Source organism: Papilio xuthus, unplaced genomic scaffold (genome assembly GCF_000836235.2).
Source record: "Papilio xuthus unplaced genomic scaffold, Pxut_1.1 DF827777.1, whole genome shotgun sequence".
Taxonomy (NCBI): domain Eukaryota; kingdom Metazoa; phylum Arthropoda; class Insecta; order Lepidoptera; family Papilionidae; genus Papilio; species Papilio xuthus.
The window spans coordinates 6,242,331-6,258,059 of NW_013530872.1; the positions used below are offsets into that span (position 1 = coordinate 6,242,331).

Sequence of the window (15,729 nt, forward strand, 5' to 3'; positions counted from 1 at the left end):
CGTGAGATCACTTCTAATAATAAATACTACAAACAGGAAATTACAATCTTCCAGGCTAAGTTATTAATTTGATTGCGACCGTTGTTGTTACGCCAAACAAACAATATGCGTAATTTGGTAACAAGGTGGTAAATTAAGTTTTAGAGTTGATTTTCAAAGACATATTGTACCTAGTAATAATAATTTTAGGAGTTTTTTTTAACCATATTTAAACTACTTTGTTCGCTCTAGAAATCTACTCATCATCAGCTCACTATACGTCCCCACCGAGGGGCTCGGAGCCTGCCCTAAATTAAGGGTGATAAGGCCATAGTCAACCACGCTGGCCAAGTGCGGGTTGGTTGACTTCACACATATCTTTGAATTTCTTCTCAGATATGTGCAGGTTGCATCACGATGTTTTCATTCACCGTCTACTAGGAACAACAGAAATCTACTAGGAACTTATATTTTACACTATATTATAATAATATTTTTAAAATTACGATACCAAACCTTTTCTCAAAATGTACTTAATAAGTTATAAAAGTAAAATGGTACTTAAAAACGTAAATAATGGTCCATTTAAGTGCAATCAAAGATTTCCTATTTCTCAGTAATGATCAGATAGACACGAGTTTCGTGTCAAACTGCACTTTGCCTATTTCATTTAATGAATCGCTGTATCATTTTGTTTCGCAACCCGCGGTACAATATATTTGAAACAACCTTGTAAAACTATTTAAATGCAACCTTAATCTGCACAGATAATATTCAAATTTACTTATTTTATTGTTTTCATTAAATTACCTAAGTAGTATAAAATACTTTAACTGATTCAGTATTCAACTTGTTGGGTGGTCGAACACGATATTCTAACGACCTTGAAACAAATCCAATCGGTATTTGATCCGGTAATCCAGTCGGTATTTGATCCCAACTTGCTCGATGCAATGTTTTAAGTACGGTGAAATTGAAATATCGTTAATAACTACTAACTAATAACTTAAGTACTGCATTCGGTAGTTTCAGAAACTATGAACTCCTTATCAAAGAGATTTAAGGAGATTATACTACCAGTGTAAAATAACATGATGACTGCGGTTTATGACGTCAGAATGTTTGTATATCAATAGAAAAGCTTAGTAGTGTGCATTAATTTATTAAAACTAAGTAACGTAGTAGAAACTCCTAAGATCCGGGTCGCACAGTGAAGCAATCTCTTGTTAATTTGTTACTCTTATAATTAAGTATTTCTGAACACCCAATTGCACGGATCATATAAATAAATACGATATTTTATTTCGTATAGAAACCATATTTTATAGTTATTTACCTCTAGAAGCACGTTCTCGAATATAAATTAACTTAAAACCACACAGTATGTACATAAATACAGACAAGATTTTAATGCTTGCAGTTAACCTATAAAAGTGCAATTTATCGACGCGACATCAACCTGTATTTGTGTTATCCGCTAACTACAATCAATTATGAAGCTGTGCTACATACAGACGTCGGAAAAACTGACGGCCATTAGAAGCACAGTTACGTAAAACGTATAACGTTCTTCAAAGAAAAAAAACTATTGGAAGCTCGACTATGTTGTGACCGAGTAACGGACCGTAAGACCTAGTCAACGGCTCGGAAAAACTTGTACAAGCATCGAGTCTAGTTAAGATGTTGCGGTGAAAAATTAATAAATATTGACGATCGATGAACGGCTTTTCATGCTTATCTTTGCAGTTTTATATTAACTTTCGAATTATGAGTATTAATATTTACGTTAGTCATTAAAAAATAGGGAAATATATTTTTAATTTAAGCAGAATGAAACCAAAATCTTTTCGATTACAATTTACATGATTTATATCACCCGCTATAGTTAGTGAACCTCTTTGAAACATGCTGTTCCAAAATATAAATCGTAAAAGTTTTAGCAATTGGATTGGTAATATAAATATTTTCATTGCGGTTTTTTTATCGTACATTTGTAGGACATCTCTCCAATAACATTTCCTCATTAATAAGCTGCAACTAATCCTACCATAAACAGATGATTCCGCAGCGCATGCGATCCGTATTGACAACCGTTAGCGCCATCTAACTGTACATAATGCGCTCAAGTTACAATGCCACTAGTGCACAGTGGTGCACTAGTGGCATTGGCTTCTCCTTAATACGACCAATAATTTAAAGCAGTCGAGCTATATTAGACATCGAGCCCTTCCACTTTCCTTATCGAGATACACGTGTACGTAATAAGGAACCTCAATGTCTATCAAGATCAATCTGTTTTGACATTTCTTGCTACTTCTATATAGTTAACCACGAATTGTATTTGGTGTAATGTTACCAATTCATGAGTTCATTTTCAGCAGACTCAAAACATTTATAAAAAGAGTCTACTTTTAAAATTTACGGAACATTTTCAATGTAGGTTATGTTTATGCGATATTTTTCCATCTCACCGTCTAATTTCATCCCCTATAATACTACAAGTTATTTCTAGTTTCGATTTTATATTGGACGTTAACAAAGTAACATTTAAAAACAAATTTTAAATTCAAGTTAAAACAGTAACGGTTCGTTCAAATTACCTCAGTATCGTTTTAGAAAGTTGACTCGGATTACGGAAATGTAATCCCCGGTCTAAATGTAAGCAAACATCAATGAAAGCACTCAAAGAGTCAGCGGGACCTGTGTGCCCTCTGTGTGCTCAAATAGTATCAAATGTTACCGATAATAGAGACGTTTCAATCTGCAAGTATGATCACAGAACGTAGGTATAGGGTGAACAAACTACTTTGAATTTAGTATAAAATTTTATTCGTTCTTTATCTGAAAATAAAAAAATATGTAAAAAAATCATATGAATTGTAAAATCTGGAACCGACGTCTCACATTTGTTATTAAAGGCTGTCCTCAATAATATTACGTGTACGGAAAGTTTTAAATAGAAAACCATTACATACAAACGACAGAGAATCAAGCCCTTCCAATACTGTACATAAATTTACAACTCTAATGCCATTTACTTCAAGTATCAAGAATGTTCAATGAAGAGACAGGACAAGCGGTGAGGACTGACGTGCGTTTAAGGTCCCATTTACCGTACGTGAAGAGAATGGTACTAAAATGTTAAATATTCATCATTACTTCGACTGAATAAAGTAGAGTAAAAGGAAATTATTCGAATTGACAACTAAGTATGACGTAAACAACTAATTAATTACGAAACAATTGCAACCCCCAACATATATTTTTATTAGATAAGATAAAAGTGGAGTATTTTGGATGAGGGTAGCAAAGGACTTATCATCGTGGTTATCATTGATAGAGGCCTATGTCCAGCAGTGGGCGTGACATGGCAAGCAAGACAAAAGAGTAGACCATTAGATTGGACCCAGTATAGCACACAAGAAGCAAGTAAAATCAAGAAAGAATGGTTGTATTTCATCATCATCATCAGCTCACTATACATCCCCACTGAGGGGCTCGGAGCCTGTATTTATATTTAATTACAGTTATGTTGTATTTATTAATTAGTAAATTAATAAATATTTATTAAGTAGAATTAATTTCGTTTTAAAATGTTACTCTTAGTAAAACTTTGTACTCGTATATAAATTGATACATTTTAACCACAGCTTAATAACATACAAAATATAAATAACTCGTTGATGTTGATGATTCAATCAAAACCATTAAATAAACTCCGTTTATACAACTTCGTATTCCAAGGAAAATATTTACATCTAATAGGATTTTAGGTGAATCATATTTCTACGAATACATAGTGTTAAATGACTAACAGTCATTGATAGCTTAGACAACAAGCTGTAATAATTCTGAAGGAGTCACATTCAACCTCTTTTAGCTTATCTTTTCTTTAAAATAGACTAACAATCTATTCGTAACATGCAATGACACTTCTTTACCTCCTATGTTGAATAAAAGAATAATATTAAAAACTACATAATATCTTATTCAAAAATATGAGTGTTATCTTAACCGATCCGTCAAACTCGACCTAGAATACAATAAAAACTAATACATATTTATTTAAGCCAGCTGTGTAGGCTTACAACTTAAATTCTTTTCGTAGCTTAACTGATAGAAGTGGATGACTTTGCGTTAGTCCACCATCATCAGCGTCAACAGGTCATTAGTTGTAATTGGACGCGCCAGTTTGATGGACCGTAAGTGACCTTAGGGCTGTGATGTCAACGTCAAGATTGTACGGACGTTTATCGCTGACCTTTTCGCCCTCTGAAAGCTTTGTCAAAAGCTTTATCGCTTCGATTGTTTTGAAATAATTCATAACAAATAGAAAGGTGATTTTTGATAGGTGTTTCAAGTGCAATGCAAGTGTGCATGGCAACATCACACGAAAGCAAAGTAACGGAATTTCTATTAATTAATTTAATTAATCAACTGTAAATATATGCAAAAATATATTTGCGCAGAAATGTAATATTCATCTACTTCTTTTTAGAAATTAATACAAAATGATTTGTAGGATTTGAAAAATACATTCTGGAAAATACCACTGTGGGAGCAAATATTTCATTAAATAAAATAAAATTAAAAAAATCTAAATTTAAATATCAGAAGGTTAGCGGTTACCTGCTCGAGTGTAAGTATTGATGACGTGCCTCCGGACATTTTGTTGCTCTTACCATTTCCGAGAAACACCTTCCTTTAAACTACCATATAATAACATTCGACACGGTTATTGTCGAAAACATATCTACCGAAGCGTTTTATCCTGGTCTTTTGTCATTTTCATGCCTCTATTCTGAAAAGACCACAGTATCGAACAGAACAAACCAGTAATGACACATTTCCAATAAAGCGACAGTTAAAAAAATAATTTCCGAACAATATCGTTATATTAAGACAGTAAAACCTTAATTCCCTTTTATTTAGGTTTTACTATTATTACTTAACTAGCTGTCGTCCGCGACTCCGTCCGCGCGGAATTAAAAAAAATGATTAGTAGGTTATATGTTCTTCCAGACTATGTTCTATACTCATGCCAAATTTCATCTAGATCCGTTCAGCCATTATGGACATACCTTCAAACAAACAGCCATGCAGCCATCTAAACATTCACATTCATAATAATAGTAAGTCTTAAACTTTTAACTTGCTACACCGTGATTTTAAAAAAATAACAATCGACTTGTCTAAGTAACATTTCTATAAAATAACAATGTACTAAGTAGCGAGACTTGACACGGCTAAGCACTTGTACTAAAGCTAAGCAGTTTGCCTGAAGGCAAGTATTTACCATAACAAGGGAGGTAACACAATAGAGGGCCGATAGCACGCACATAACCTGCTCTAACTACCTGATACATACGATACCCTCTTTACACTTTACTAAACAGATCTTCTCCAGATAGTGCGACGCCATTGTATCCTCATTTCCAATACAGATAGTAGAAGGAGATCCAAATTAAATGTATTGTTCGCAATAATATGAATAGTAATCCTTTTTCTATTAAATATAATTGTTTCAGTTATGATAACATTTATGTCTAGACTAGTGGTGACCTGCGATTCCATACGCGCGGAGTTAAAAAAAATAGTAGCCTATGTGTTCTTCCTAACTATGTTCTATATGTATGCCAAATTTCATCGAGCTTCGTTCAGTCGTTCTGGAGATACCTTCAAAAAAACATCCATCCATCCATCTAACCATTCGCATTTATAATATTACTATGATAGAAATATTGAAGATAAAGATCAGTTCATCTAAATTCAAATCCTGGATGACCTATGCCTTAGAGGAGACCTTACTTCATAGGATCATTTCTATAGTAAGTTCTTCACGAGACCTATGCCTTCATTTTAGTAGAGAAATAAAAATACATAGTCAATCTTTGATTATTAATGCTGATAATCGTCGTTTCGTTTTACGTGACTCTGCTTCTCTCCTAATACTACGATCATATTAATAAATACCAGATCCATCCAAAAAGACAACAATAGAAAGTAAGAAGTTAAGGTTGCAACACAATGTGTCAATTTGTAAAGCCGCACAAACAAGTAACACAATAAAAAGACTTTCCCATAGTTTTTCAAATCCACCGTTCGCTTGATTCTCGAACAATGGTCAATCAATACGAGCACCTACGTGACCGAACACTTTAAAATAGTAACGGAGTTATTGTTCACTACAAAAGCCAGTTTTATGCATCTATGTACACGAATGCGACCACATATAGAGCATTTCTTGGCTAATATCCTTTCACAAGTACGTCATAAAATATGTATGTATTCCAAATAACCTAATAATATACGTTCCCCTCTCTTTTGTTACATATTATTTTATTGACGACCATTTTACATTGGCATTTATTACTCGAAATGCCTTTATAGTAAATATTACTATTATTATAAATGCGAAAGTTGAGATGTATGTTTGTTAAGACATCTCCAAAAAAGTTTAATGAATTACGATGGAATGTGGCATAGATATAAAATATAATCTAGGAGAACATAAAGGCCACTAACAAGGGTTTTTATTCGCGTAGGCGAAGTCGCGGACGACCACTGGCATGATATTAAATTTTTACTAAAATTAAAAAAGTAGACTCTTGACCAATTTCTTTTCATTATTACGATTCTATAAAATTATTTATATGTGCACTATAAAATGTTAATCCGTGTCCACCCCTCACCAATAAAACTGAGACAACCAACAAATAAGCAATTCCGATAAATAATCACCATTACGTAAATTATTAAATTATCCAATAAAAACATATACCTAATTAATGAACAGATCGCCGTTAATTACAAAGCGTATGGAAAGTACGGATTGCCTTTTATGGGAAAATAAATGTAATGAATCAAAATACATTCTGATATTTTTTCGCAACGTATCGAGAAGCGAAAGTGGTGAGTGGACAGTGGTTCACTGCCATATGTGGTGAGCGCGCAGACATCCAATTAGAGGGAATGCGCGCCCCGGGGAACGACAATCTTCACAGGTAGTTGCATTTTATAACCATAAATGCGATTTATTTATCATTTATTATCGCTTTAACGACGTGACAGCATTGTAGTCAATAGATTGTAGTCGCATTTAAGGATTGTGGTGGAAAATAAAAAGATAGTTAGTTACCTTAAAATCCACTTTTAATTTATAGTTAGCGCTATCGATATCAACACACATTACATTTTTTTTTATTTTGTATATTTTCGTGTATTTTTATTCCAAACCTTATAAACGTTGCAATCGTTAAGAGATATCCAAATTTAAAGTCAAATATAAAATGCAAATTCAATTCAAAATCCAAGAATAAATTTGGGTGCAACCCTAATAAATTCGGCCGTAAGTATCACTGCATACTTAGGACATTTGGTGATTAAATAAACGATCATGTTTGCGATCCGCCTGTACATCAAGGTCCGCCATAAAAGGCGGCAACCACAATGCCTTGGGAACTCGACTCATTTGAAGAGAAAACATCACAACGCGTCCGACTCGGCTCGCTAAATCGCTTTTAAATGGAACTTTACAGACATTTCATGATACAAGTGAGCGAGCGGTAACAATGCATCCTCCTACATAAATGGCTACAATCATACAATCTCTGACTATCTAAATGTCTGGATTCTCTGCCATCAAATGATAAAGTAGACCCTGTTATTTACGTTGTCTACACGAATACACAGAGCGAAAGCTTGGATCTTAAACCTTTCATGTACTTAAAATGTTTACACCTCTACGATACTACTTACCTACTTAAATTGTTTGGTGATAGATTTCTAAGCCTGTATTGTGAACAAATCTTACTAATATTGCAAATGCGAAAGTTTAGATAGATTGATGTTTGTTAGGTACCTCCAGAACAACTCAACGAATTTTGATGAAATTTGGCATATCTGTAGAACATAGTGTGGAAGAACACATAGGCTAATAATTATGTTTTTTTTTAATTCCACGCGGACGGAGACGCGAGCGACAGCGAGTAAACTAATATTTTCGATAGACAAAAACAGCCAACTTTCGTATTAGGATACCCAAAAATATAGCAATTTATTTCTCTGTCCAGAAAAAAAAAAGTCCGTTATTGTGCGTATAATTTTATGTTGAATGGGAAAGAACTTTTGAGGTATTATTTGTACAATATTAGGTCCAACAATCACTGTGAATGTAGAATAACTTGTGCTCCCACATTTAAAGTGTCACCGGAGATAGGCAAGTGCGTCATGACACACTCGAGCTCAGCGCAAACAGAGGACGAGCGTCAAATGTGATATCACCGGGATTATCACTATTTATCTGGACATGATAACGGACCGTATTAAACGTGGGCGCCGAGACTGCTACGCTTTACCTTCGCTTAATAAATGAAATTATATAATACATTTTAAAATTATTCTTGCAATACGCTCATGTAATCTTCTTAATAATAAAATATTATAAATGCGAAAGTTTAGATGGCTGTTTGTTAGAAGGGATCTTTGATAAGGCTCAATGGATCTTGATGAATTTTTGCACAAATGTAGTCTGGAAGAACACATAGGCTATTTATAAGGTTTTTTTTTTAATTCCACGTTGACAGAGTCACGGGCAAGTGCTAGTCTATAAATAATTTAAGCATTTTATACCATTTTTAACCTAGGTAACAAAAACAATAATTGTACAAAGATAACTTACATTATGTTAAATGATCTTTTATAGCACGTATTAACATAAAATACTATCGCAATCGTAGAAATAAGATATGTTTACTATGTGAAATCGAACACGTCATTGGGCTTTTAATGCAAAAAAAATAACAGTATCTTATAACAGGTTCGTTAATTGTTCTCCGTTAATAAAACTGGCAACTGACAACAGATAAAAAAGATTTCTGTTGTCATTTCTTCAAGTATGTGATCTTTTTGTCAGACTCGTCTATAAAAATACTGGTCGTCAGTAAAACCACGATGACCTTGTGCTCGCTAACGAAGGCTGCGCTCCATAAAAGGCGTGGCCACAACAAAAAGAAACGCTCCAAAGCATAAAGACCACACAAAAAAATAAAGAAGGAATGATGTTCGGAACGCGAGTGCGACGAACCGTTTATTTTTTTATTTCACGTTTTAATTTTAATTTACAAACTTTGTCGAACCCTGTGGGAATATGTTTACTTAAATAGTTCCATGAATGCCGGAATTGGATTTATCGAATCCTTTTTATTGGATTGAATATATTTATATTTTAAAAATTATAGACTAACATATCTTGGTAATATGACAACTCAATCTCGTAAACGAAGTTGTATCGATTACAGAATTGATGTCACAAAAAAGCGATCTCTAAATAAACGTATACTAGTTTGATTTTATAAGTATCAATAAGTACAAATATTATAAAATAGATGTATTAGCACAGCGCCAAAATGATCTCTATGAAACTAAAAAAGCATTTCCAAAACGTTTCAAAAGTTAAATTTTGCAATATTTAGACTTTATCGAACGCATGTCGTTTTATGTACGTCCAACCAAGCCCCACTTCAATAAAATAATCATATCGTAACAAAATATTATATAGGAGATTAAACTCTGGCAATTCACTATCGTTGTGTAAACGGAGCAGATGTGGTGCGAATTGGGTTACATAGATATGATAATTTTATTCAGACATATACATATATTCCAATTAGAAATATATATTACTCCTATATAATAAATAATAGAGAAAAATATATAAAATAAACAGCGCGACTATTTCAATGTTCTATTACATTAATGCATGTAGAAAATTCCGATAGTTTTTACCTCTTAAGTAGACTTTTATTTGCTTACTTGGTTCATAATTAACCACGTAAGCGTATTTCCTATCTCCACGAGGGAATTTCCGAAACGTGCGAGTTTGATTATGCCAATTATATTTAATTGTACAAAACAGTGAAGCGCGAGGCCTCTCCGTGCTGCCTCATCATACATTATTAACTTTAACGATCACAGAATTCCACACTCCACGAACTATGTTTCATTGTATTCGGAAAAAACAACGGTATTTTATCTGTACTTAATAATAGCAATTGTCATTGATCGCCGCTGAAAAGCGTAGGTAAGCGGCTTAGGCGAACAGACATTGTCTTCTTCGTTCAGTTCAATTTAACCATAACTTAAAAGTTAATACGTAGAATCGCATTATACTATCGTATCGTATTATAATCGTATTGATAATAGTTGAGCTTATGAATATGCCTTTCGGAACTAATCAGCTTGATTAAAACATAATTTTCTAGTAGCTAGATATTCGGTATTCATTTATTTATTATTCTTAATATAGTACATTTCATATAAAAAATAAAAAAAATATACAACTGTAGCTAGATATTATTATGACATGATTAAACTATGTAAGTGAACTTTGAATATTATACTTGAATTTAGAAACGAAAATATTTCAACCAGGAACCACATAAACAATTTTGTAACTATATTTCATAGTGTTTCGATTTCAGTACAATAATTGGATTAACTATTTGATATTATACAACAATATTAGTTAGCATTAGAAATTCTTAAGTAAGATAAACAATCTCTAAGTTAACTTTGCTCGTTTAGCTTGTAATCATTGGCTGTGATTGCGACCTGCTACTGTCCTCGTTTAATTTGAATAAATAGCTCTGGTGTTGAATTACCAGTTGATCTGTATTGTACTTTAGCACTGGTTACTAAGTAGCATGCAGGGTTCATAGCACCTAAGAGAACGTAGGTGGATAAACCATTTTAACCCTTTATTCGATGGTGTCCAGTGCGACGAAGAACTAATTAAAAAAAAATAATGTACTGAAGTAGTTAAGAGAAAATTACGTATGACTTTACTAAAAAAAAAACAGTTTTTTGCTACAAATAATTCCGTCGAATTAAGGGTTAAGTTACTGATAAATGCAAATTATAAGCAATTATTTCAAGAACTTTATTGCTTGTTCGATAAATTAATATGCAATCATGTGTGTTGATTCATAATGTATAAATTATATTATGTACAATGTACATAAATAGAATTAATTCGTTAAATACTACTCGTGGACGATGTTATGCAACTGAATGAAGTAATTAATAAAAAACTAAATTAATTATTTACGTAAAAAAATTTAACTTCATGGTAAACAACTAAAGAGAGCAACAGAAAACATGACGTCATTTTATATATATACATTTAATTTAATTACTATCTCATAAACAGACAAACTTGTACACATACACATTTTATTATACTTTATCAATATATTACATATATAATTATGAATTCTAATATCCTTAGTTACAATTGGCATCAAAGGTGACCGGGTGGACCGATTTCACTAATTCTTTTTTTGTTATGTTTGTAATTGTAGGGAGAACGTTCTTATGAAAGAAAAAATTAGAAAATAAAATTAAATCTCGATTAATTTTATCATAGAGATAGAACATAATCCAGAAGACTACTTATAGTTTGTTTTTTTTAATTACGGTCTTAGTTAAAAATGACGTCAAATCTTTATTCAATTGTAGATTTAAATAATGCATAATATATATATAGAAAATATCTATTATTCCCTGTTTTATTTTTATAAAATACCTTATTATATCATTTAAAAATCAATTCCGTATTGTAGCGTCGATAGTATTATATTTATTGAACACAATAGTTTACTCCGACTTGTTTACGTTCAATGAATCTTATTCTTCATAATGATGTGTTAGAGTCATTGCCTAGAAGAGTCCCCAGTCACCAGAGTCCCGCGGCGCGTGACGTGTGAACATATTAATTGGAGAGAATCGGTCGCTAGGGGAACAACCCTACGGTAAACCGAAATAGGATTATTGGAAATAACTACGCTTCGTATGAGCTAATGGCACGCGTTCAATTAAACCAGAAATAATAACAGAGACGAGACGCGTCTCAATTTTTTGCGGTAACGAATTCGCTTTGAATGTTACTTTTGTGCAATTAAGCTATTAAGTTTTGTTACTTAATTACTTAAGTTATCTATTGAATACAATATATGGTATGTTAATGTAAAACTTACGAAATTATTATTATAAAATACCATGATATTAAGTAAATGTAAAAGCAGCTTTAAAGCTTATAAAAGGATGTTTCAAGCGATTTTTCTTAAAGCTAACAGAATTTTAATTTCAACAACTTCCAAGTGATTCATATACAAATAAATGCACCACGAGTGTGAAGGAAATTTAATTTAATGAATGTAATACATTTGAAAGTTCAAATATTTCGTATAAATTAAAAAAAAAATCGAATAACACAATAAGGTGTCATAGTTTGTGTTTTAAATTTATCACACGCTGTCAATGGTCGCAAGTGTATCTAGTATATGGGTGCTATTTTTTACAGCTATAACTTTTTATAACATCTAAAACGGTATAAAAATGTTACGTATAAACAGATTTTTTACGAGTGCGTGTCAGTGTATGAGAAATGTCTTTATTTGTGGGCAAATGTCCACAACGCTACGCCCACGTGGCATTCGTACGTGTTGGTAAACATTGTGTGAAATAGAAAAGTCAACACACGTTCATATATAGACGCACAGATTATGCAATAACATGAATTTTAAAATGGCGTTTAATTTTGACACAAAAGATGATGACCATTTCGTTGGCACTATACACCTCTTACATACAAAAATTCTAATAATAACTTTTTTGACCTTAAAACTGACTATACAAATGAAATACTCGTATGAACTTGGAACTAAGAAAAATTGACTCTATATTGAACCTTTAGAAGGAAAGTTAGATCTATCGACAAGTTCAATCCTTTTTTTTGTTATCCACTAATAAATAATTGTATTCGTATACCAGATAGAATCTGCTGAATAACTGTTAGCAAAAATCAATATTCGATTTCATTTATCAATGTTATCAATTTCATATCACGATATACCACGCCCTGCTTATCTGACACTTCATATGAGATTATTTACTCAAACATTTACAACAGTATACTTGGACATCAAAGTCATGTAAATATAGAATGTAAATATTCAAAAAATCTAGAATTTTCTCAACATTTCGACTTCTACCTTTCAGAATTTTCTTAGATCCTCTCTTTGCTGTTATCTACTCGTGAATTATTTGTCTGAAAGTCTGACAGTTTCATCGTACGAGCTATTTTCTATTTGACTCTATTTAAGTAACAATCCAAATAACTATACATATTTATGAGTTTAAAATGGTTGTTGGAGACAATAAATAAGGCAATTATTGTTTCACGAAATACATAAGAACATGGTAATTACTATTAAAAAAATCATTTCGTGATATATTTCGTCTCTATTAAGATGTCTATTTTTACACATTATAGAGTATGGAATATAATACTTTACGTTGGACATAGTCCAAGTTTAATACTAGTATTTTCCTTTGCAAAATTACGATTGTAAATGTCACGTATGACTCATTGTAAATCTCTAGGAAATATTGCTCAGAACTGTTTGATAACGTTTCAAGTTGCAATAAAAATATAACAGTGATTGTAAATAATAACGCATTCTTTAAATAAATGTAATTTTTATTCTACTTTAATCAGTCTTTTACCATAATTTTGTAGATGACAAACATCGGTTTGTAACCTTTATCCTAGACACTGCCTTTCAGGTTCCTGTTTGGATTTTTTTGAATGCAACTAAAATAATTAGTAGTAATACTTAAAAATTGTAAAAGCTATTGTAAACAAAAGAGGTAGAGCGTCTTTGTTTTTTTGTAGCAGTCGGCAATTGTTTGCATCACTGAAGTATCCACTTTTAAGGTAGCTGGAAGTCAAGTGCGCTTAACTTGAACCTCTTTAAGGGTAACTTTGTTAGGCTCCCTTGTATTTACTGTCGGACTTATCTTTAGATGGCTTAAATTGTAATTCCGAAACTTTTTAATATAGGCAGGTATTTATAGATGAAACTTTACATTTTATAAGTTAATTTTATGGTAATTCTACCTCTAATAAAAAATAATAAGAAGTTTATCTTTGCTTGCTCAAGATATTCGATATAGGTCAAACGTTGTAACAGCACAGCCGCAGTCAGCAATGCACAACCCAAATAAACTAAATGCACTTGGCACATTTCAAAAGGTTTCATAAACCGACCTGATTTCCAAATAAAAATCAATATACTTACGTCTACTTTTACACTAAATACTCCATTAGTATCTGAGTATAGATATTACATTTTTGTATATAAAAATCATAAATTTAAGGAGTGATTACTTTGTACCTAACTCTGATAAGATTGTTGTCTACATCCTGTTTGAGACGCTAAACTCTAACTGGCCGGTAGACGGCTTATATTAATCGCACCAGTTCTTGACAGATAAGAAACTCGAAATGTTGCTAACCTCAACACAAGCTAAACAGTTACATTCAAACTAAGCTAATAGAAGCGCGGTTGCCGGCGCAGGCGCAGCGTAAACACTCGCAAGAGGTCATGTGTTAATGTGAACAATACCGACACTCATCAGTACACGCCGGTTAACAATAAGTTACAATGTATTGTCACTAATACTGTATTTCAATTTGTCCTTTAGTTATTTATGTAATAAAAAATACTTAACAGATAGCTTCGTATCTTTCGATAGTAATAGTCTACTTAATTATTGATAAAAGTATTTTCATTATAAATTCAAAGAAACGTATCAGCGCACGATATCAAACACATGGCAGTACCGGTGACCTTCACACGAATGATGTCAGGCAACTTATGTTTTTAAGAATGAATATTTGTAGACAAACTTATAACTTACCAGCTTGTTTTATCTCCACTCGTACTGTTGATTGTAAGATGTTCGGCGACGGAAAATCCAAAATAAGAACCTTTCTCGCCGTACTTTATCACTGGAATCCTCGGCTCCAGGTTGAAACTGAAGGCACTATGTAAAATACACAAATATAAAACACACCAACATTCCTTCGAAGCCATCGTAATGTTCGTTATCGTGTTATAAATCGCGTGGTTAAATTAAATCACTGTCCACCAGTTATATTTTTGTACATCGCGATTTTCGTAAAGTATAAAATAATGTGGAACGCAAAGTGATGAGACCCCCAGCGCGGTTGCCGCTCGCCGGCTGAGTATTGGCGCTAAAGTTTCGTCGCGTTTCTGTTGACTCTACATTCAGATACGTGTTTGCTCTACGCACATCCGAGCGCGCGCTCTCGGTAGAGGCGAGTGAACTCATAAAACATGCGATACTAGGAAAATCAACGCCATCTAGTGACGAAAAGCGTTACTCCCAAGTATTTTTTTTTATTGACACTGAAGATTTGTGTAATTATTTTATGAATTTAAAAATGAATGAAAACATGTAAATCGTATATTACATCATAGAGCCAAAATTGCGTTTCACAATGATTTCCGATTAGATAGATACGGTAATATTTCGAACGCATAGAGCACCCTCTACAATAATTACAATATACTTCGTCATCCAATCGAAAGAAAACGTTTGTAGACTTTGAATAAAGCCCGATAGATGGATTCAATTTGATATTCGTTAATATGTTCAAACACAAGGCTTTTCTAGACCAAATAACATTTTTTCCAACGAACAATTGCCTACATAATTGCACTACAAGATATCTTAACTACAATTTTAAAACTCCTACAGTAAAAATTGCAAGATGATAATTATTTCCCCATGCACTTGTCTATAATACGCCTGCTCTCGAATTTCAATATTTTTGGCTTCCTTTCAAATAATTGCTATTAATATCCTAAATATAATCTTGCG

At 32.6% G+C, this 15,729-nt stretch overlaps 1 protein-coding gene across 2 annotated transcripts in view; it reads right to left on the minus strand.

The window, feature by feature from the left end:
- mew (multiple edematous wings) overlaps positions 1-15,152 on the minus strand; it is a 61,895-nt gene extending 46,743 nt beyond the window's left edge. For both annotated transcript variants that reach the window (XM_013309532.1, XM_013309531.1), the window contains exon 1: positions 14,743-15,152. In XM_013309532.1, coding sequence (XP_013164986.1) covers positions 14,743-14,918 — 176 coding nt within the window. In that variant the 5' untranslated portion in view covers positions 14,919-15,152. The remainder of the gene's footprint in view (positions 1-14,742) is intronic.
- Positions 15,153-15,729: the final 577 nt, after the last annotated feature.